This window comes from Trachurus japonicus, chromosome 9 (assembly GCF_045865225.1).
Source record: "Trachurus japonicus isolate A0001 chromosome 9, Traja_1.0".
Lineage (NCBI taxonomy): Eukaryota > Metazoa > Chordata > Actinopteri > Carangiformes > Carangidae > Trachurus > Trachurus japonicus.
Window position 1 is genome coordinate 28,977,567 of NC_140915.1, and position 22,932 is coordinate 29,000,498.

Consider the following 22,932-nt stretch of genomic DNA (forward strand, 5'->3'; position numbering starts at 1 on the left):
TTGATTTCAAAATATGAAAAAAGACTACTTAACCATGTCTGTTCTGCCCAAATACCTGTCACTTTAAAATAAGTGGGCATTTGAGAGGACAGCTGCAACAAAACCCCCTCTTGGACCAAACTTAAATCAGTGTCATTTAAAATAACAATTAAATCAGAATTTGTTTACACACTTATAATCCAGTGTTTGCATTAATAGCATATTTGTGGGTTTAATTTACAATGCACATTACAAGTGTTTGGAGAATCTTCTTTGTTATTCTTTATCCAATACAATGACAGGTATCGTCATGTTCAAAGACAGTAGCAAGTAAGAAAATTAGAAGATCCAGTACATTTATTAAGACACACCTTGGGCTCATGGGTACGAGCTGGCGTCACAACCTCACCAACTTGGCTGAGAGATCCCACTCTACCCGGCTGTGCCCCTCGAAGTGTCACCGTTATAGAAGTGGGGGCTTTCTGCCCAACTGACAACACACAGACAGAACTGCTCATCAGCTAGACATGCTAATCTGCAAAATACACAGAGACGGACTTTGCCACAAAAGCTGTGATGGACAAGTCATCTATTTTGCTTTGTGGCAAGACAAGCAACATAAAAAAAATAGCAGGGTGTTGGACAATCGACACAATGAGAAATAAAATAAATTTTGGAGGTTTAGTTGAGTGAGGGTGGGGTGAGAAATACAACTGATTGACACCAAAAGAACGAAAATACAGGAGCAATGAAAACATATGTTTGATTCCAGTCTTTATTTTAACAACAATAACAGAGCTCCGGTAAGGCCATACTACCTAATACTGTTATTGCTTTCCATCACTCCTCTGTAAGACGTGAGCATTCATATTTATGGATATTATAAGCAGGTGATTGAATGGAAGGATTTGCAAAATGTTACCACTTGAAGAGGCAAACAAAAATCAACACAAACATGAAATGACAGATTGGTATTGACTTGATTCACAATGCTTCTGTAATGCTTCTGTATCCAACATATATATTTTACATTTGCATCCATTCCTACATAAACATTATGTATCAAATAAAAGCAGTGAACTAACCCATAAAGTTGACCTTATGTCTCCCATAAGGTTATATTTACACATGAACACAAAACACGTTGTATGCTGCTGGTCTGCCCAAGGATGTTGTATAGCTGCACTTCTGACTCTGCGAGTGTTACAACAGTCAGGCTCTCCCAGGGAAACTATCTACATACAAGTCGACAGAGCTGTCCTCTACGATCCTCTACTGCGACAATCCTCCCTGGCCTACACACATCCTAATCTACTGTTTCCAAAACGAAGGATGAATGAACTCTGGGCATTCAACGTGGCCGTCGTGTTTTGGCAGTTCGAGACATACCAGCAGTCTGATTGGTGATGTGCGCCAAGCCAGGCAAGCTGCTGGCAAGTTTGGCCAGCCCGCCATTGGTGAGCAGCTGGTGGATAGCAGTGGTTTTAGCCACTCCTCCTGTGGTGACCACAGGCACCGCCCGGAGCAGAGTACTGCTACTGGTACCGACGGAGCTCAGGACCTGACCCTGGGGCTTCCCACAAACCGCCTAGGGATGGAGGAGGAGAAGACAAACAAATAGTTCAAGGTTTCCTCATGGGGATGGATTTTTCCTCCCATCAGTGAGTTTTTATAACCAAGTCTGCACATTTTCTGTTGAGCGTACAATTGAGTTGGCCTTTTTTTTTTTTTTTTTTTTTTTAGGGACACCAAGATGAAACTCTTGGTTACATCTAATCAACCCTTATTGATCTAAATAGTGGACAAAATATCTGAAACCACTTTGAGTCTAATATTTAAAAGCACAAGCTTCACAAAGTACAGCTGGATCACAGTTTTTCTCTTTCATGGAGGTAGAGTTTATTGTAGGACAGCGGGATTACTTTAAAGGGATAGTTCAACATTTTGGCAAATTGGCCCATTGCCATAATCGCTATAGTCATAGCAGTAGGTTCGTTACCTTTATTTGTCGGTGTAAGCTATTTTTAGAACGGCGGAGCGAAGCAGCAGGCTGCTCAGAGCTACGCTATGGAGGCTAAAGGAATTTCTTGGTTTCCCTCATCAAACTCATCAAATACACAATCCAACAACTCCAAAATGCTGTCGTGGACAAGTTGTGACCCGCACGTTCACCATGCTATGAGATAATAACGGAACGTTACGAAACGGAGCCGTTTTCGAGGTAAATACAGGGTAAATACAGAGTCTGCTTGCTGAAAAACTGTCCCTGAACGCAACGTGCATCAGCGGTTTTGCATGAATTTACCTCTGAAATGGCTCCGTCTCGTAACGTTCCGTTATTATCTCATAGCGTGGTGAATGTGCAGGTCACAACTTGTCCACGACAGCGTTTTGGAGTTGTTGGGTTGTGTATTTGATGAGTTTGATGAGGGAAACCAAGAAATTCCCTTAGCCTCCATAGCATAGCTCTGAGCAGCCTGCTGCTTCGCTCTGCCATTCTAAAAATCGCTTACACCGACAAATAAAGGTAACGAACCTACTGCTATGACTATAGCGATTATGCCAATGGGCCAATTTGCCAAAATGTTGAACTATCCCTTTAAGCTAGGTGAACAGACTGAATGGGCAAGCACGTCTACAACATCTGCACCTGTGTCCAAACAGAGACATCAGAGGTAATAGATGTATCTGCTGCCTTTGCTGTTGCAATGTTCATTTTCTGAAACACACTATTTACAGTCTCAAACTAATGTTTCTCTGTGTTTTAATATGAATGTAAAAGGTAAAACCTTTACTATGGTCCCGAGACGTACCTGGGTGCTGCCTGTGTTGGCGGCTGTGCAGGGCAGGCTAGGAGGTTTGGTGATAATCTCCTGAAGACTGAAACTTAGGCCTTGTAGCAGACTGCTGGCGGAAGGCGCTGTACACAAACACAGAGGCAATCAATCGAGCTGAAATTCAGGTGAACTCAGTACCAAAGAAGTACCAACACAACAAATACTGCTTGTGCGAAATTGTCCCACCCAATCCCCCCACAGGCCTAATCTAGATGGACACACACACGCACAAACACACCATGAGTCATGTCCAAAGGGTAAGGTTTGGGACAGCAAAAGACAGCAATGGCGCAAGAGGTGATCAATGATAATGTTTGCTTAATTATGTTGTCCTCACACAGTGTTCTCATCCAGTGCTCAAATCTTTGATCTCACTACAAAGCGGTTAGAACTGCACTGTGTTTGAGAGCGACTGCGCTGAGATTAGCTGCACAGTGGAGAGCGCAAACAGGCGTGCAGGGCAGGACAGGACAGAGATACCTTGGGCAGTAGCCGGAGCTTGCACCTGGACTGGTGTGGAGGACCCTGACACCATGCAAGGCTGCACGCTGGTGAAGGAGCTGGAGCCTGGGGACAGGGCACCAGACACCTCTGAGAGACTACCAGACCTGCAGTGACACACATAACCACCAATCTACTCAGGAGCTGCCCCAGCAAGTGCTGTTTGGCCATCACTCAGCTCCCAAACTCTTGAGTACACCACTCATCAATCCAGGGCGTAAAATTAACTTTTTACCTCATCGGCCATTGGCTAGTGAGCTCCAAGAATTTACTAGCCAAACATATTTTTCAACAGCCAAATGAAAAAATCATGCCTTGTTTGACTAAAAGTAATTGCCTTATGTTTTTAGTATAAAAATCCAACTTAAGCAACATTTAAAAAGCTGCACATCCTGGCAGCTGAGAAAATTACTGTCAGGTATAGTCCCTCCTCTGTTAAATATAAAAGGAGGGTGAAAATCACAGGACACGTCTGTTCTGTCCTGAAATGTGTGTTTCTCTTCTATAATACACATTCTATATCTCAGAGGCGACGTCTTTCCACATACGAGCTTCCTTCACCTTTCAAACGGGGTAGAGCTCTGTGGGAAACAGTAGGAGACACACAACCTGAGGGAGCAGGCCTTTGGAGCTGTGCACCGTGGACATGCACGGAAAAAAAGAACAAGCACGCCGCATCAAATGCGCACCGCTACACATGTAAGTGCATATAAGTTTTTATCGCCGGTGATCAGCTGTTGCTATGTGCGCAGATTTAGGCTTGTTCAACCACTGCCGGCAATTTATAATTAGCGGGATGACAAGCAATAAACCCAGACAAGATGGACAGAACAGAACCCTAACGGTTCGCATCGGGGTTTTGTTCATCCTGTTGCATCCCTATAGGGGCTAGCTATAGAAATAAACTCTGTGGCAAAGGAACTGCAGTTCAAAATGTTCCATCGGCCACTGGTGGGTATGTGTTTTTGTTTTACGCGACAAACTCATTTTTTACCCGCCATTGGCGTTTGGCGGGTGTTAATTTTACACCCTGCATCAATCCCTCTGCACCAGACACACATTTGTCCAATAGGGTGGGAGTGGGTGTGGGTTAGGGGTTTAAGCACACTCTACACTGAATATGCCTGTGTGTTATCAAGGCTGCCTTTCTTACCGCTGGCCTGTGAGAAGTCCAGAGAGTTCCTTGGCTCCAGGCACGGTCTGTCCCATTGTCACTGTCAAGGGCTTTCCAGAGACACCCACTGCTTGGGAAGAGGAGAATACCAGTTGTCAGTTATTTCTCATGGGAAGAAGATAGTTCAAGTGATTGTCTTAGGCAGATAGTCATGTGTTACAGGTATCATACTTTTCCCAGGAGTTTGAGGTTTTAAAAGGTCTTTCACTTTACATCGAAAACCACACAAAAACACATCGCTCTCATTATCATTCCACAGATAGAGATCTGCATGTAGGTGAGCTGCTCAGAAAATCAGACTTTTCTTGTCTGGCCTCTACTGATTTTATCAAACCACAAGTCAAAAAAGTAGGACAGACTGGGACAGTACTGTTTACTCAAACCACCCAAAAAAATATAACAGGGAAGTTTTCTCAATGTTTAATCCACCTAGTCCACAAATCAGAATTATTCCCCCAGAGTATGTATCAAACTACAACTTATATAGTTTCATATAGAAGTAATAAATGAGAATACCAGGTTTTGTACCTTCCTGTGCAGCAGGGCTGATGGCGCCCCCTGCTGATTCGCTTTGGGAAACAATGGTCACCTTTATCTTGGCTCTCTTGGAGGCTTTGCTTGGCGTGGGACTGGGTGTCTGCCTCCTCTTGCCATGGGACCTCAGTTCATCTCTGTCAAGACCCTCCATCTGATCACTGGTCACTGGCACTGCAGACAAACACACAAACACAGTTGTTGAACAGACCGCTGAGGTGACATAAACAATGCAGGGCTTGTCCTTGTGTAATGCCAACATTCATTTTAAGTTACATATTCCACAACTGTCTGTAATGGACATCTGTTTTGAAATGAGCGCTGTGATATAAACTTTACTATTCTGAGTTTATAAAATGTAATTTGTAATTTTTTGTAAAAATTTGTAATTGCGAGCATGACACTGGGTGTTTTAGTGCAGTGCAGTATTTTAGTAAGTGACATTCATATAAAATTAGAGAAATGGAATCAAGGAAAGGAGTGAAAAGAGACAGAGGAAAGAGAAAGGAAGAGGGATAGACACTTACCAAAAATACAAGGAGGGGTGCCAGGAGGAAGATTTTTCCTCACAAGCATGTTTTGTTTCATAAAAGCAGCAAACTGAGCTGGAACGAATTGGAAAAAAGCCGGAAAGGAAAGTTGAAGGAAGAGAAGAGACAAGAGGATGAGAGGAGAGTATTTCAGTCACGTTCCATCTTGCCCCATCAGATGTCGTGACGTGATAATCTCTTTTTAAAAATGTCTTTACAATCATTTTTCACATCTCACATACACACCACCCCTGTCGGCTCAGCTTGCAAAGCTTTTGCTAAATTCAGCAGAAGTTGAGGTGAATGACTCACTTTCCACAGTTTACATAAACAAGCGGGGCAAATGTGATTGCTGTGTACACACAGGTACGAAGGCCACTGTGCACATGTCTGCTCTCAATGAATACACAGTTGTGGTAGTGAACTAACCTTGAGCCTGTTTATGAGTGAGAACTGTGCCAGAGCGCTGCATGTGCGTCTTGAGGAGCTGTGTAGCTGTGATCAGACTGGACTTCTGTGCAGGGGACAGACCAGACGTCTTGGGTTTGGGACTAGATGTGGGACTGCTGCAGACACTAGACAGATCCTGAGGACACAGTTAAGAGGAAGAACAACACTTGAGTGATGATTTAGTAGTGTCACACACACAACATGTACACAACAGAAACTTAAAGCTAAATTGAATGTATATATTACAATTATATATGAAAACTGAAGGATGTGACAATTTTGCATAACTGTGCAGTGAACCAAAGATATAAAAGGAAAGACATAATTAAAAAGAAAAATCGATTCCAATTTTATGACATAATTTTTAATAATGCTTTTGAGAACTTCCTAGTGTTACAAAGTTGGCGTGGCAGAGATATATTAAGGGGCACTCAGTCAAAAAGCCCCGCAGACTTTACTCCACAAATGACACTGCTGTCAGGCAGATGACAGTTTTATATTATCTAGCAGATGAGGCTTTGTACGTATTCGGGAAAAATTCTAATTTTGCAAAGCAAGTTGAAAAGCTACAATGTTGCTCTTTTTCCTAGTGTTCCTATATCAATAATCAGATGTAACCCTGGTGGTTCATCTAAATGCTATAAATAAGTGACATTTCCAACCCCTATGAAACTGCTTAGTTATTACTGACCTCTGACCCTGACGGTGAGATAGGAACTCTAAGTGCTGGTGAGGATGGTCGCCCCCTCTCCATGTCGAAGGGAAGCTCTCGTCGAGGCCTTTTCTTCTTCTCTGTGTCCAGATCCCTCATCTCCCCCGAGCCATGGCTGTGGCCCTCTGCCCTTGTGAGGACACCTGACAAGAAGTCAGATATTTCATCCTGCAAATCAAAGAGGAAAGAAGAGAAAAGCTTTTGTTATCAACATCATAGTTTTTGTATTTTCTAAAAAAAAAGGGGCCACAAAAGGATGAGAAACACTCCATAGAAAATGATGTAAATGTGCTCATGGATTAACCTGAATGCAGCGGTCCACCATGGTCTGTGTCAGTCCCTCTGACTTCATCTTTGCTGAATTGATTCTGTGAAAGGATACCATTTAGTGTTATCACTGAATGACCATGAAATCTTTATACTCTACAAGAAAGAATACAATATTACTGACCTGAGGTTGTCGTCAGCTCCTCCAACTACCACCATGCTGTTATCTGCCCGCAGTTTCTCTCTGAACTCCTCCATGCCTTCAATACTGCACTGCAGAGCATTCTGGCCAACCACAAACAACACTGGGGTCTTCATGTCCAGCAGTGGATCATCCACATCCTGCAAGCCAGTAGCACATCAACAAGTCCAGCATTTGTTGAAGAAACAAATTCAAAGTTTTGACGGAAATGAAAGTTGTAAATCAGCATAGGATGAGGCTTTCAGTCTTACCCCTCTTGGCCCATTGACTGTTAGCAGGGGAAAGCCAAGACATACTACAGCAGTCAGATACTCCATTAGGGACACCTGTAATCAAACAATATTAAATAAACAAATGAAAACATTTTGGGAACAACAGCAGCATATTTAGTAAGTTATAAGAAGTCTTACGTGACAAGCAATGAGAGCACCAGCGCTCCAGCCAACCAGGATAATGGGTTTATGGGGGAAGTGACTGTGAACCTGGTGGTTAAAATGATAAGAAATCACATGTAAAATCATAATCACGTAATACACACAATATGAACATGATAAAACAGCGTATCTGTGTCTGAGAATCTCCACTTGGCTCTATTCTGCTTTCCAGACAAGATGGGGGAATTCTTCAAAAAATCTTCTGACACAAGATCAAGATCATTTTGTAATGAATGTAATTAGCATGAATGCAGAAAGAACGGCGCCTTTCAACTGTTTGACCAGTTGTCACGGTTATCTTAAAGTTTACTCAAAGCGATGTTAGTTAGCGATATTAACATACGTATGCCGTGACGTAATCGTTAAGTGACTGTTGTTTACATGTGGTTGCAGAGAACGAACGAACCCGAAAACATAGAGCGTTATGCGGATGCGTGACCAAGTGTACCGTGCTCAAGCACACCTCTTCCAACCGTACCGGGCCAGGGAAGTGTACCGGACTCAAGCACGATACACTTGCACTCACACTAGCCAAATAATCCAGATTTTAGGGGGCAAACGTGCTTGGGCACAATATAATTGCCTAGTGTGAGTGCGCCCTAAGAAAATTCAAACGAGTGAAGAATAAGAGAATGTAGTATTACACATCAGTGGCTTTATTCTTAGCCCAACCTGATCAAAGCAAATGTTGCTGTCTAGTGAGGCAACAGCATTCAGTTGTCATCTTTGTAAAATTATTAATCTGAGTTTTCACATCTAAGCAAGAGTCTCTTACTAGTTTAATCAGTTTTTGGCTGTCAACAAATAAAAGCCAATAAAAGCCACTTTCGATGTGCACATTAAAAACAAATCAATTGCATTCACTCACATGAATTTCAGACAAACCATCACACCACAAACCACACTGCAGCTACAGTCACATGTTTACCAAATAAAAACATTACAGCCTACCTCCATGACCTTGGCCCTGACGGTGCCCAACATGTGCTCGAGACACTGGGTGATCCCGATGTTGGCGCTGCTGTTTACATGCGTGTGCACTGGTATGACCTGACAGAAACAGCTGTTAAAGGGACTTATCTGAGAAAAAAAAAACACACCATATTCCTGGTAACCCAGAGAAATTCAAATGAGTGACTCCTCAAACCTTTCCCAAACAGGAGAGCTGCGACTGCCAGAATCTCATTCGTCGAGAGGTAGAGAGGGCTGGATTGGTTGGGCTTGATGGTGCAATAAGGATGAGTGGCGATCCAGGGAGCTTGCTCTGAAACATGTTAGAAAACAGACAGCAATCTGGTCCGTAAGTCTCACAGGTCATGCTGCTAGAGTGCTAACGGTGTAGCCAAAGAGTGCTTGGTTTACCGGTTTGTTCTGAGACAGAACTCCAACAGCTGGGTCCCACGGCCGTTTCAGCAGTAGCGACAGAGCCTCTGCACTTGGAGCTCCAGTCTTTGCTGATGGCAGCAGCATCCTGTCAATCAGCGAGGGCAACTTGCCATGCACAGAGGGAAACAAGTGAATCAAGAATCCCAGAGCTTGTATACATGCTGCAGTAAATATCTGATGCAGAACACCAAGCCTTACTCTTCATTTAATGAGGGGTGCAGTACCTTGCTTTTGAGAGTCTGCAGCACATCCAGGTAAGCAGCAAGCATGGCGAGGCTTAAGGATTCAATCATGGTAGTGTGCAGCCACTGCGTCAGTTTGGTGTCCCAGTTCACACTGGCTAACGCATGCCGCACCTTCCTGGCACACTTGTCCACGGCTATCCTCCGCAAAATTGGCTCATTGGAAGCCTAAGGGAAACAAGATCACACAAGACACTCAGGAATATTTCAATAATTATGAATTAAATAATTAAAAGATTATTCACAGGCATGCTGTAATTTAATCTATAAAACCCTAAATTGAGTACTGTCATGCCAACAACGCCAATTTACAAATGGTTTTAGAGACATATCGTTTCACAGGATGAAGCTACAATATAAAAATAACCCAGGAGGATTTAATTAGATTTAATGCTGCTGCAAATTCACATTGCAGAACAGCCCGTACTGTCATCCAGCTTGAACGTCTCTTTAGGCAACAGAACCATCTGATTGGACTGGCAGGTTTCTGCTTTGTGTCTGTACACTGATGTTCACAAAAGCATTTGACAGAAAGACAGTGTCCTTCTTTCTACACATGCACAAATTTCACTCTCTTTGGCAGATTTATCGTATAGGTTTGCAGAATATTCAAATAGTAAAAAGACTTCATTTATATATAATGCTTTTCTAGTCTCAAACCTCTGAAAGCACTTCATACGACAAGCCACATTTTAAAATCATACAAGTTTCCACACGCAGACATGAGAGGGTGAGAACTAGACCTAACAGTTGACTTGTGATAAATAAACAAATATTCAAGTGTCTCCACCACTGCCTGTCTATGTGTGTGTGTGTGTGTGTGTGTGTGTGTGTGAGGAAGGAAAGGCTGCAGCTCAACAACAAAACATTGTGTGGCTGCATAGCACGTGTAAGTCAAATTATAATTTCCACTTAATGCACAAGTTCATATTACAGTGACGATGAAAATGATGTATCAGTCAGCACTAGCAGTGAGCCTCTGACTGGTGGACGACCTGCTCTACCTCCTGAGCTACACCCGACCCCCACTACTGTGCAACACATTGCTGATTCCAGAGAGGAATAAATGTTTACGTTTTCAACAGCTACAGCTCAAACACATTTTTCACAGATGAAAACCTACTTGTTTGATATGGCTTTTCAATTATTTCATCATTTTCTACTATTCTCACTACTTTCTGTTTTTATTTTTCATTTTAGTCTACAGTCTTTCTTGTGTACATTTTGACTGGCCATCAATTTACCCTGATTTCATCATAAAGGCACTATGAGCTACATCTTGTATGCAAAGTTCTCCATAAATGAAGTTTATTATCAATGGTTACAAAACCTGCAGAAGATCTCGGACAATTTCTAAAAATTTAAGCTCTTGGTCATATTTAGATAAAACGAGTACAACTTACATTTTCATTAGCCATACGGGCAAGTCTTTCAGCTTGTAGAGCTTTCAGGACTTTATTGAATAGCTTGTTCTGGGCCACTGACCATCCAGTCCTGAAAAAGATTGATGATCATGTTAAGACACAGCAGAGGTACTTTCAATTATATGATCTTAAGCAACTTTGAGTATGAAAAGCGCTATAAAAATAAAATGTATTATTATTTTCATCATTATTATCTATACTTGATTATGAGTGTGAATCGTCACAGTCGAGAGCAAATTAAGTAGAGCAAATGAGATGATTGGTCCAGATGTTTGATTACTTGTTTAGATGTTCCTCCCAGTCATCAGGGGGTGGAGGGCTCTCTGCAACAGTGCGAGCAAACAGGACATGTCGTTCACACTCCTTCATTACACTAAGAGCTTTCTGGTTATCATATAGAGGAACAGGAGTTGGTGTGACCGTCTCCACGTCAATTACAGAATCAGAGTCTCTGCAGACAAAAGGAAAAAAGGTCAGGTTAGAACAAGGCAAACCAACACTGCCACTATCAAACTAACTTACTACTAGATCTTAGGAAATGGGAGTGAAAAGCTGATGAAAATCCCAACTTGTATCCAAATATCTCAGTCACAGCTTATGACGAAGAGCTTTCTGACTCACGACAAGCTTTCAGGCTGACGACGAGGTGTAACAAAGAGTGTCCTTGTGGGCCGAGCACTGCTGGCATCTGGGTGGGCATTCCACGGCTTGGCATAGCTGTGGTCCAAAAACACCAAATCCAACTCCCTCTCATGAGCCGACAGCTGGAAAAGCAAGGATGTGCCCATCTTTCGTGCTGATATTTGGAAGTCCTTATCCCCGCCGCGATGCATCCTCTTCCTGGGCCCTCCAGGGCCCTGGGAAGGGTTCAATAACCTGTGTGGATTCAGACCAATCTGGTGGGGAAGAGGATGTGAAATTAGTTCATTTTGAGTTGTGGAAAAAACAAACACTTTTCTTTCCCACCCTATGAAGATCGGTTTATTCATCAAAGCATTAAGGCTGCAAATAAGGTTTATAATCATCAATTCAATAATTTTACAAATTATTCATTAGATATTTAAACTCTGTGTTTGTTAATCACCACAAACCTCAGAGATATCTTATATAATAATAGATATATGATCAGGAGATTGGAGAAGCTGAAGCCATCACAGACTTGACCCTTTTGCTTTAAAATGGCTAAGACATCAAATGTAAACAAAGGTGCCATTCAATCTTGTTTTGACTAATCGATCAACTGTTCCACCTTCAAACACATGGATAATGTTGAGTATTAGTGCCCATAATAGCGAGGTGACTATTTTTTAACGTCGTTACTGATTTGTGTATTATTCGTACTGATCAGACACAACAGACACTCCCTTAACGTGACTGTTGTGGCTGGTCGATGTATAGTAATGTGAAGCCACAAACTCCGAGGTTAACTTACACACCTTCTGTTGGTCAAAATATGGCGTTTGGAGTCAGGAAAACCACGTACACCAATTATCATTTTCATAACTTTCTAGACTAACGACTTAATCTATTTATCGAGCAAGAAAGCAGCAATTTAATCGATAAGGAAAGTAATCGTTAGACTGACGCTCAACCCTGCAGGTGCTTTGTCCAGAGAGCACCACCCACTGCTGTCGTGCATTGACTATTATCGTATAGCAAACTACAATACTTTCCCTGTTAGGGGTCGATTGTACGTTTTAACCATATATGAACACAAAGGCTACGTAGATAGACCCTCAAGGATAACGTATCTCTTTAATTTTGTGTGAAGCGACTGACCAGTGGCCTACAATGCTAACATTAGCATAGCAAGCTAACCGACTAGCGCTATTGCGGAGTTCCTGCTACTTACCTTTTTGTTCTGTTATTCCATCTTCGTTGCGATAGTTTAAAGTCTTCTTTTAAGGAAAACACACCGAAAATATACGTATCGCTCCGTAAATATGATCAATTTAAAACGCAAACATTTAATGCGTGTGTGCCTCACTTCCTTTTGTTATGTGTTTCGTTGCCATATTGTGCTCCACATCCCCCATTTCTGGCCAGTTGAAGACAAATACGACAGTCAGCGACGCAATTCAACCAAACTGGCAACCTCGTTTGTGGCGCGTCAATGAGTGAGTGGCGTAAAACCTGGAGTGACTTTCACCAGAGCGGATCTGGATCTGGATTTACTCAATTGACCTGATAGTACAGTTGAATTTATTTTCGTCCTCACATACGATTCCCATTTACAATGTTTACTATTGCTAAAACTAAAACTCATTTCTTTACCCTCCAGCTGTAAACTCAAACTTCTGGCTCTTCTTACAAAACACAACACACACCTCTATTGACCAGTAGATTACCAGACACTATTTTATTCGTGTCAAAAAATTATGTTTTCAGATCATACATAAGCTGTAAATAAGTCTTACATTTTAAATGTAAGACTTATTTACACATTAGAGTAGGCCTAGTTACTGAGGAACTACTGATTAATTAACTAGCCTATTAGTTAATGGTCAGTTCTTCAGGAACCCCTGATCAAATTTCAGAGGAGTAGTTAATGAGGAACTATGATCAGTCCTTCATTAACTCATGATCAAATTTCATAGAAAGTTAATCACAACTTGATGATTAGTGAACTAGTTACTTCATCAGTACAGAATCATTACTCAATAACATGTCCAGTAGTTAACCTTTATGACACATAATGAGTGGTTTTTCATTTCTTCATCTTCATCTTTACATTAGTAGTTCCTTTAAAAAAAAATCACAGACAGCAGGATTCTTGAGAAGATTTTATTCATTAAAGAGCCACTCCCGTGAAAATCGTGTCGCAAACTGGCAGTTTCAGGGAGACTGGAGCTGACGTGTCACAGCTCCAGGGGAGGGCACTAGCGCTACAAGCTCCCGCCCCGCTCTGCATCTGGCTCAGAGGTGAAAGGCTGCACAGCTCGGTATAGGTGTTAAGATGTAACAGGTATAGCTCACCTGGTAGAGCAGCTTGCACTGTGAGCAAGGACTATGCTCCAGTCTGGGATCGAATCCTAGTGTGGAGTTTTACACTAAACACGCTGAATCTGTAATTGTACAATGTCCAGCTGTCAGCAAGCGGGGGGTGGTGTGCGAGGAGGTGGCTGGGCGGGTGCAAAGCAGCGCAGTCTCCGCCCACCCCCCCAGAGGTGCATTGCTAATGTGCATGACTAATGAGCTGGTTTTAAAATGACCAAAAAGGGTCGCGGGAGTGGGACTTTAAAGCAGAAGTAAGCGATCCGGTCGTTTTGGCTAACTTCCTGTCAGCTGATGGAGTTAGCAGTCCCCGCCCTCGTCCCTACATCACCACATTCACGCGCATCCCTTGGCTGCACACACAGAGAGGACCGCCCCTTTATGCCGTTCTCTCTCCTCATTGGATAAAGGTTGTAGGATGCAAGGACACAGAGAGGACCGCCCCTTTATGCCGTTCTCTCTCCTCATTGGATAAAGGTTGTAGGATGCAAGGAAAGTTTTCTCCTCGGCTTACAGCAGAGCAGAGTGACTGACAGACCCGTGTTTCAGACCAAACACTCTATGTAAGTGATTGCTGTCGGAAGATATAACTATTTAAGACTTATATTAACACAAATATTCTGCTTACTTCTGCTTTAATTTCAGACCACATACACATCAATATGACCATCCATGTTGCCTTCGAAATAAATATGATAGTTTGTCACATGTTTGGTAGGCTAAATGAATGTAGCTACTATCATGGGGCTGTGTGTAAAGTAGCCTACATTGTTGCAATTACGTTTTGGTCAGGTCTGTGTTCACACTGTCCCTTGTCAAAACGCACCTTTTTTGTAAACAAATGACACGTGGTCTACAGGTCGTTCAGCTATTGGTCAGAAAATTTGTGAGGGAAAATCACTTTCTGTCATTTTTTTCCTATTCATCAACAATGGGGAGCAGCAGCTTTGACAGTTCTCCTTTGCAAGGAGACTGTGGCAGGCTTTCACCGCGCCCTGCTGTCCTGCATGCTCTCTCTCTCTCTCTCTCTCTCTCTCTCTCTCTCTCTGTGTGTGTGTGTGTGTGTGTGTGTGTGTGTGTGTGTGTGTGTGTGTGAACGGCAATAACGGAGAAAGAGCGCTATGCGGACATGAATGAATGAAACGATATTCCGTTGGTCGAGCCAAAAGCCGAAAAATCTATTTGTGGTTGACGTAATTTATTATGGGAAACACTGCTGTTTTGGTTTGCTTCCTGTATTTGGTCCTATTAAAAGTCCGATTACTTCTCACCTGAAGCGAACCGGACCGAGTCCTGACTTTTTTGTGGGACCATGGTCCGCTTGTTTGGTCCGACAAAAGTCCTTACCGTGGTCCGGGGGAGTGTTCACACCTGAAATTTTGGTTCGGACCAAACTGAAAAGTCCTAAAGTCCGGACCAAACGAGGCTACGAAAATATTTATTTCATGGCCTAATAGCCTACATCACTCCATTTGGATATTGTCTTTGATTAAAATATAAAAAGGGATTCAACTTACATGATTGTTTATGTGATAAAAGCAGTTACAAATAATTTAATTTAGCCTAAGTAAAAGGAAAGGTAACTGTATTTTATTTTGTTCTTCTCATACGGTGTGTCTGCAACTGAATACGGTCCACGGAATAAAGGAATGTGAACCATCAGTTTCATCATTTGTGACCATCATTTAGCTGGGGACGCTACACACTTGTTATTTTTTATTAGGCTATTATTAAAACAAGAAAGCTACAAAGGTTTTTCTTTTCTTTCTCTCTCTCTCTCTCTCTCTCTCTCTCTATCTCTCTCTCTCTTTTTTTTTTTTTTTACATTCTATGTCATTTTCTTGTGTGTGGACATAAAACATTTTTTTTATTTTGCTGTAGCCTACCTGTGCAGGTAAAATCTTATGTTGGTGCCTGTGAAGACAAAAGTTATTTTGGTGCACATGGAGGCAAATTATTATTTTGGTTCCTCATTAGTTCATCAGTAGCCTAACTACTGTAGGCTAATGTTTGTGTAGCCTACCTTACACAAAAATAGTAACTAATGAGTAGCTAGGTAATGATTCAGTAGGCCTACTCATTAGCTACCTACTCATATTGATGTCTCACTCTACACAAAAAGGGTAACTAATGATTAAGTAATGATTCAGTACTCATTACATACTCATTTTGATGTCTCACTTTACCTTAAGGTACACAAAAAGGGTAACTAATGATTAAGTAATAGTTAGTTCTCAGTAATTTGATTAGGAGTTACTGAAGAACTCGCCATTAACTAATATTGAGTTCCTCATTCATTCCAAATTTGTTTCATAGTAGGTAAATAAGAGACACACCTTTCTTGGTTAAAAACTGGGTTACAGACTGACATCCTTTCCTTTGTCTTTCATCTCTCTCTTTTCTCTTTCCGTTTTTGAAAACCAGATTTTGTGACTTTGTGAACACTAGCTCCGGCGCGTCTACTGACTGCAACTAAACACGTCACTGATAAGTGCGCTCAGGCAGGACCAAACCAATTCATGCAGATACAGGGGGGTGGTCGGTCATATGGATGGTTACTTTTTGATCAATGGGGATATTTAACTTTCACTGCCAAAAACAAGTAAAAACAAAGAGATCATTAATTTTATTATTATATTTCAACTATATATACTCAATGATAATGGTTTAATAATGTTATATTAGTGTTTACCTATTTTTTGGGGGCCCTGTCAGTCATGGGCCCTTGGAATTGTCCTAACTTTCCCCCCATACGGCCCCGCGCCCCCTATATAATACCAAAGCTTTCTGCACAAGCTTTGAACGAAAACGTAGTCTATTCTGAGCTCAACTATCACTACAATCTGACGAGTCTGTTATCACCATGGTGAGTTTTATTTTTTATTATTATTATTATTTTAATTGTTGTCAAGAAATATGAGGCCTTAGCCTATTGTTGGTAGCTGCTGTGTCTGAATTCACATGGCCATTTCAAATTAATGTGTAAATGCATTTTGCTCCAAAAAGCAGATGTTTATTCATTTATTTGAGTTGAGTTGAGATTACTTTATTTTCCCATAGGGCAATTCTGTTTATACAACTGACCGCCACACCGCAATCACATACACAAGCATACATAAATACAATTTCATTGAGACTTCATCATCAATTAACATTATTGATAGATGATCCTGTAAGAGATGTTTCTTCATGAATGTTCCTTCTTCCCCTCCTCTTCTACTAAATCACCTCAGAAGAAATCCACAGATACTTGTCTGTTCATTTTAACCTCTCACAACAACAGTTTGGTTAAAATGCTGATTCCTGTTTCAAATGTGTTTGATATTTGTCTCATTGTGTCAGTATCATGTGTGATTGATCATACAATCTGGCTCATTGTTTCATTGTGGGAAGCAATGCTAAGACTCCCTAAACAGTCCAGTATAGATCAATAACTCATGTCTTACACTTGTATCACATTAGATTTCTTTCTGACATGAGGAGGTCTCTATAGAGGAATTATTATTATTTATCTCATGCAGGGATTTGAGTATTTCTAAAGTTTAAAATGTGATGTTCTTTGTTCCTCTGAAGAAATCCTTGGTTCTGGTGTTGCTGCTCTTCACTCTGCCCTCACTGTCAGATGCTTTTTGTACGGTCATGCCTCAGACCTTTGGTAAGAGAAAACAAAAAAGGAAAATAACACACACAACCTTAAATACAATGTGTTCATTATGTTAATATCAAAAACGATGTGATTCCACATTATGACAACATGGAAAAATATTCACCCACTCCGTACCACCCATAGGCATGACACATTGTCAGGATTATGCAGATAAAACATGGCATGCCGTGGGATCTTCATGGAGAAACAGTCAATGTATGGACTGCACTTGTGAAAGTTGTTGTTCTGCGTAAGTATATCACAACATTTCAGTGTTTAAATGCAAAGAAAAATCATCTGTGTATTTAGACATTTACTGTGGACTGTTTTCCACAGATATTCCATCCCAAGGCAGTTCCCTGACGACTGTGTGTCAGTGTTTGACTCCAAGGAGTGTGTTTACAGAGTGCACAAGAGGGACGACCCAACAGTAGAGTGCCCCATTTATGGTGCAGTGGGGAAGTGATGCACTAATTGTCCATGGTCTGAAGATTAAATGAGGGAGGTTTGCAAAACCAAATGCTGTCTGTTTTGATGGTTTTGTTGTTTTGTAACTGTTGTGTACTTACATTAGATACTAATCAATAAAAGTTCCAATAAATAAATCATTCATTTCTTACTGACTGTATGAGAAAGAAGAGGATTTATAAACCAGAAAAACACAAAGCACATGGGCAGGAACACAGGAACAGACAGGTCAGTTCCTCATCACAGGTTGTAGGCTACTACTCTTACAAACCAATTGATAATGCCTTATAAGACAAGGTAAATAAGTAGAGCTTCAAAGATTGACATTTCAAAACATTTTAAGTGCACTATGTTCACACAGAGGCATGATGAGTTCACAATAATCACAACAGAATCCTTTGGTTTAGACAGAACTGAATTTGTCATGTGTTACACTTTTAATTGTTTGTTTTGTTTGTTCTTTTAACTTATATCTTTTTTTTTTTTTTTTTTTTACCTCTGACTGTGTTTTCTTCCCTACATGGGGTTTGGAGTGTGGCACATGGACAGGGCCGTTGTATAGGGGAGAAAGGTGATGCTAATTCTAGGAGCCCAACGCCAAGTAGGGCCCACAAAAAACCCCAGTAGTCTAATCTTTGTATGAATTATTCTGCATAAGGCCCTGATTAGTAATGCTGCATTAGTATCAAAACAAAGTAGGCTAAATAAAAAATGATAATACATACGTAGTCTAAGAAAAAAAGTGGATAAGTCAGGGGCCCACTTTAGTATTCTTCCAGGGGCCCAGAATTCCTAGCAACGGCCCTGCACATGGATATCCAGTTTGCCGATCACAATTTTGCATCTCGTCTATAAACAGTTTGCCTCATGTCTTACTCCACTTTGATTCTGATTAAGTGGCAGCACTTCTGACATTCTTCACTAAAAACTACAAACATCCACCAGATGGTGGTGCCATATAAAGGTCAGGAGCCATGAATATTCTAACCATAACTTCATGACAATCCATTCATAAGATGTTGGTGTATTTCACTGGATAAATGCATGTTTTGATCTGCTGCTGGCAGTTAAATATCTTTCAGATTCATCTATTAGGGGCTCTGGATGTCTGCACAAAATTTCCTGCCGCCCACAAAAATTGTTGACCTGTTTCATTTCAGAGAAATGTGTTGCACCAGCTTTGTGTTTCATTTAACATGCCAAATCAAACATGTAAACTGACAGTAAGTCCTCAGATAACCTAAAGTGACCTTTGCCATCCTAACTTACTGGAAGTTACAAATAGGGCTGACCGCCCCTCACTCCTATATAATACCTAATACTTTCTGCACAAGCTTTGAACAAAAACGTAGTCTATTCTGAGCTCAACTATTACTACAATCTGACGAGTCTGTTATCACCATGGTGAGTTTTTTTTTTTTTATTGTTGTCAAGAAATATGAGGCTAAATTGTTGGTAGCTGCTTTGTTTGAATTCATATAGGGCCATTTCAAATGAATGTGTAATTGCATTTTGCTCCAAAAAGCAGATGTTTAATTCATTTATTTCATTGAGACTTCATCATCAATGAACATATTGATAGATGATCCTATAAGAGATGTTTCTTCATGAATGCTCCTTCTTCTCCTCTAAATCACCTCAGAAGAAATCTGCAGATACTTGTCTGTTCATTTTAACCTCTCACAACAACAGTTTGGTTAAAATGCTGATTCCTGGTTCAGATGTGTTTGATATTTGTCTCATTGTGTCAGTATCATGTGTGATTGATCATACAATCTGGCTCATTGTTTCATTGTGGGAAGCAATGATAAGACTCCCTGTTATCAAGAAACAGTCCAGTATACTGTATGATCAATAACTCATGTCTTACACTTGTATTAGATTTCTTTCTGACATGAGGAGGTCTCTAGAGGAATTATTTGCAGTAATAAATAACTATCTCATGCAGGGATTTGAGTATTTCTAAAGTTTAAAATGTGATGTTCTTTGTTCCTCTGAAGAAATCCTTGGTTCTGGTGTTGCTGCTCTTCACTCTGCCCTCACTGTCAGATGCTGCTTGTTCGTACATGCCTCAGAACTCTGGTAAGAGAAAACAAAAAAAGGAAAATAACACACACAACCTTAAATACAATGTGTTCATTATGTTAATATCAAAAACGATGTGATTCCACATTATGACAACATGGAAAAATATTCACCCACTCTGTACCACCCATATAGGCATGACACATTGTCAGGATTATGCAGATAAAACATGGCATGCCGTGGGATCTTCTTGGAGAAACAGTCAATGTATGGACTGCACTTGTCAAAACTTAAGCCTATGTTGTACTGGGTAAGTATATCACAACATTTCAGTGTTTAAATGCAAAGAAAAATCATGTGTATTTAGACATTTACTGTGGACTGTTTTCCACACAGAGTTTTCGAGCCAAGGCAGTTCCCTGACGACTGTGTGTCAGTGTTTGACTCCAAGGAGTGTGTTTACAGAGTGCACAAGAGGGACGACCCAACAGTAGAGTGCCCAGTTTATGGTGGAGGGAGGGGGAAGTGATGCACTAATTGTTTTCCATGGTCAGAAGATTAAATGAGGGAGGTTTGCACAATCAAATGCTGTCATTTTTATGATTTTGTAAAGTAGAAACTGGAAATTAAAAAATCAAGTTACTGAACAAATTAAGCTTTCATTTAGTTGCCCTTTGCTGCATATCATCTCTCTCTCTCTCTCTGTCTCTCTCTGCTTTTGTCAATAATGATGCACACATAAAGGAGCAGCTACTTTGTTTGATTGTTAACAAATGAAACAGCATGACTATTGTAATTTTTTGCCATAAGAGGATGCTTTTTTGTTTAAACACTTCTGGACTCTTTTGTGTTGGACCTCTTAGACTTCTTCTGTAGACACTATGTTTGTTAGGATTTGATTTGTTTCCTAGATTAATTTAAGATAACTTCCTTTATGTGCTTCATGCAACTTTACTTGTCTCTTTATCGCCCTCCTGGTTAATTGTTGCCCTGCCATGATGTGTCTACCTCTGTTCAGTTTGTTACCCTTGCCTCCCTTGTGTGTATTACTCTACTAAGTTCCTCGGGGTCCACATTGAGGAGTCCTTAAATTTTAAACATCATATAGAGCATATAATATCCAATCTAGCTAAATATGTCGGGCTCTTCTTTAAAATAAGACATTATTTTCCTTTAACTACACTACTTACTCTATACAAAACTCTGTTTGTGCCACACATTAACTACTGTAATGTCATTTGGTGCAACACCTACCCTAGCTATTTGAAAAGATTAGAAAGCCTTCAAAAAAAGATCATACGAGCTGTGTCGTGGTCCGAGTTCAATGCCCCCACAAGACCTCTATTTCATCGCTTCGGTCTCCTCCGGTTAACTGAAATTAATGTATTTCACAATGCCTGTGTGATGCATCAAATTATCCATAAAACCAACCACAGATTGTGTGAGCTTGTTCCAGTCTGCGGCCCTCGGCATGCGTATGATACCAGGAAAAAACATCTAATTACTGGGAAAAAAAGAAGATTAAAAAGAACGAGACTGTCTTTTGCATGCAGAGGACCGCAGATCTGGAACGAGCTAGATGAGAGCTTGAGGGTGGAGACGTCCATCTCCATTTTCAAGAAAAAGCTAAAAATTAAATTACTTAGTTTATATAGATAAATTGCAACCATTGAACATCTGAACCATAGTAAATTGAATGTAAATTTTATAATCATCTGCTTTTATCTACATGTATGAAGACCTTCTGTTGGTATGCTTGGGGTCCACGTTGTCTGTTAATGTTTCATGTACTGTATTGTTAGTTTTGTACGTGCTTTATTGTGTGTGTCTGTGTGTGTGTATTTATACTGTTAATGTTTCGTGTGTATAGTAGTCTTGTACATGTTGTATTGTTTTGTGTTATATGTATCCAGGCTCCCGCAATAAGCTTTTGGTAGCTTCAATGGGAGACCTGATTCACACAAATTATGTGTTGTGTGTGTGTGTGAATAAACTTCATGATGATAAACTTAAGTGTCTCTCCTTCGTCCCTCTCTTTTTTCTGTCCTGCACTGTTTCATAATAATTAGATTATCTGTTTTTACTTACTTGAGTTTATCAATGATGTCTCGCTGGTTAATAAATTACCAAATTGCCAGCTCAGTTTTTTGTGTTTGGTTTGTACTTGGGTCCAAACTCTAACATAAAAGCTGATAAGACTACAACTGTCTGCCCAAACACTCTTTGAAACATTTGATACCTGTACTTGTCATAAGTCGTGCCCAGTGTTATCATTCATTTCCCAATTTCACTAGTATGTCCAGTGGTACCAGAAGTTTTATTTTTCAATTGAAAAGGTTCAGAACAGTGTACATACTATGAACATTTCAAATAGTTCAACAGAGTAATCGTTTACATGAACAGAAAAACAATTATGTAGCTTATAAAATATTACATATTACATGGGAATCTTTTTCCTCGTAATTGTACGCTGTTTGTTTGTGTTTATATGGAAAGCACTTTGTGCTTTGCTTGAAAAGTGATTTATAAATAAAATTATTATTAAATCATTATATTAGCTGCAAAACATGCTCTGTTTGTCTTCCATCCACATCTATACAAAATGTGATCCTGTCATCCAAGTCATCAGGTGGCAGTGTAATACTGTAAAAACAGCACTGAACTGCAGCCTCTGGGTCTGCTGGAAAACCTACTCAATTTGGACCAGTGCTGTATTGACACGGAGCCACCTGCAGGGGAAGCTAGCAGAAAGAAGTCTCACTGTTCTGGGTGAGATGAGGAACTGGGAGGGAGGAGAAGAAGTGAAATGTGGAGGACAGGAGAGCAGAAGCAGCTAGGGGAGGGGGGAATGAATGAAAGAGAAAAGCACAAAAAAATAAGACAGGATGAGCAAAGAAACTGTAACTATGTGGAAAAATTTTTTTTTCAATGCCCACCTATGTGATAATTTCACATTTTGAGCACAGCCATGTTGTTGTCAATAGTGATACACACATAAAGGAGCAGCTACTTTGTTTGCTTGTTAACAAATGTGACATTTCTCAAAACTGCAAGTGGGCCTACTCTGTGTGCATTTACTAATAGTTAACATCTTCCTGTATTGGCAGGGCTGTGATGCTGCGTCTCC

At 40.6% G+C, this 22,932-nt stretch overlaps 2 protein-coding genes and 2 long non-coding RNA genes across 7 annotated transcripts; 2 read left to right on the plus strand and 2 right to left on the minus strand.

Annotated features, from left to right (window-relative positions):
• Positions 1-737: 737 nt before the first annotated feature.
• Positions 738-12,713, minus strand: kansl3 (KAT8 regulatory NSL complex subunit 3). 4 transcript variants are annotated; one of them, XM_085787181.1, is made up of 20 exons: positions 12,525-12,713; positions 11,294-11,568; positions 10,953-11,123; positions 10,652-10,742; positions 9,231-9,416; positions 8,983-9,111; positions 8,768-8,884; positions 8,572-8,670; positions 7,597-7,668; positions 7,438-7,512; positions 7,169-7,326; positions 7,022-7,085; positions 6,697-6,885; positions 5,985-6,141; positions 5,553-5,630; positions 5,020-5,199; positions 4,471-4,558; positions 3,297-3,424; positions 2,793-2,899; positions 738-1,567 (listed from the first exon to the last, which is right to left on the minus strand). In XM_085787181.1, exons 2-20 carry the CDS (start codon positions 11,503-11,505, stop codon positions 1,331-1,333), a joined length of 2,538 nt encoding a protein of 845 aa, XP_085643307.1. In that variant the 5' UTR covers positions 11,506-11,568; positions 12,525-12,713; the 3' UTR covers positions 738-1,330. The 4 variants fall into 4 exon arrangements, with proteins under 4 accessions (XP_085643307.1, XP_085643308.1, XP_085643310.1 ...); XM_085787182.1 differs by lacking the exon at positions 5,553-5,630; XM_085787184.1 differs by lacking the exon at positions 3,297-3,424.
• A 3,738-nt stretch (positions 12,714-16,451) lies between these two features.
• Positions 16,452-17,935, plus strand: msmbl (microseminoprotein, beta-like). The gene is made up of 4 exons (XM_085787186.1): positions 16,452-16,532; positions 17,240-17,321; positions 17,457-17,562; positions 17,649-17,935. Exons 1-4 carry the CDS (start codon positions 16,530-16,532, stop codon positions 17,776-17,778), a joined length of 321 nt encoding a protein of 106 aa, XP_085643312.1. The 5' UTR covers positions 16,452-16,529; the 3' UTR covers positions 17,779-17,935.
• A 1,094-nt stretch (positions 17,936-19,029) lies between these two features.
• On the plus strand, positions 19,030-20,530 carry LOC146981712 (uncharacterized). The gene is made up of 5 exons (XR_015036602.1): positions 19,030-19,184; positions 19,781-19,862; positions 20,001-20,115; positions 20,202-20,344; positions 20,419-20,530. It is a non-coding gene; the product is annotated as an uncharacterized LOC146981712 (long non-coding RNA).
• Positions 20,499-22,611, minus strand: LOC146981713 (uncharacterized). The gene is made up of 2 exons (XR_015036603.1): positions 21,815-22,611; positions 20,499-20,856 (listed from the first exon to the last, which is right to left on the minus strand). It is a non-coding gene; the product is annotated as an uncharacterized LOC146981713 (long non-coding RNA).
• Positions 22,612-22,932: the final 321 nt, after the last annotated feature.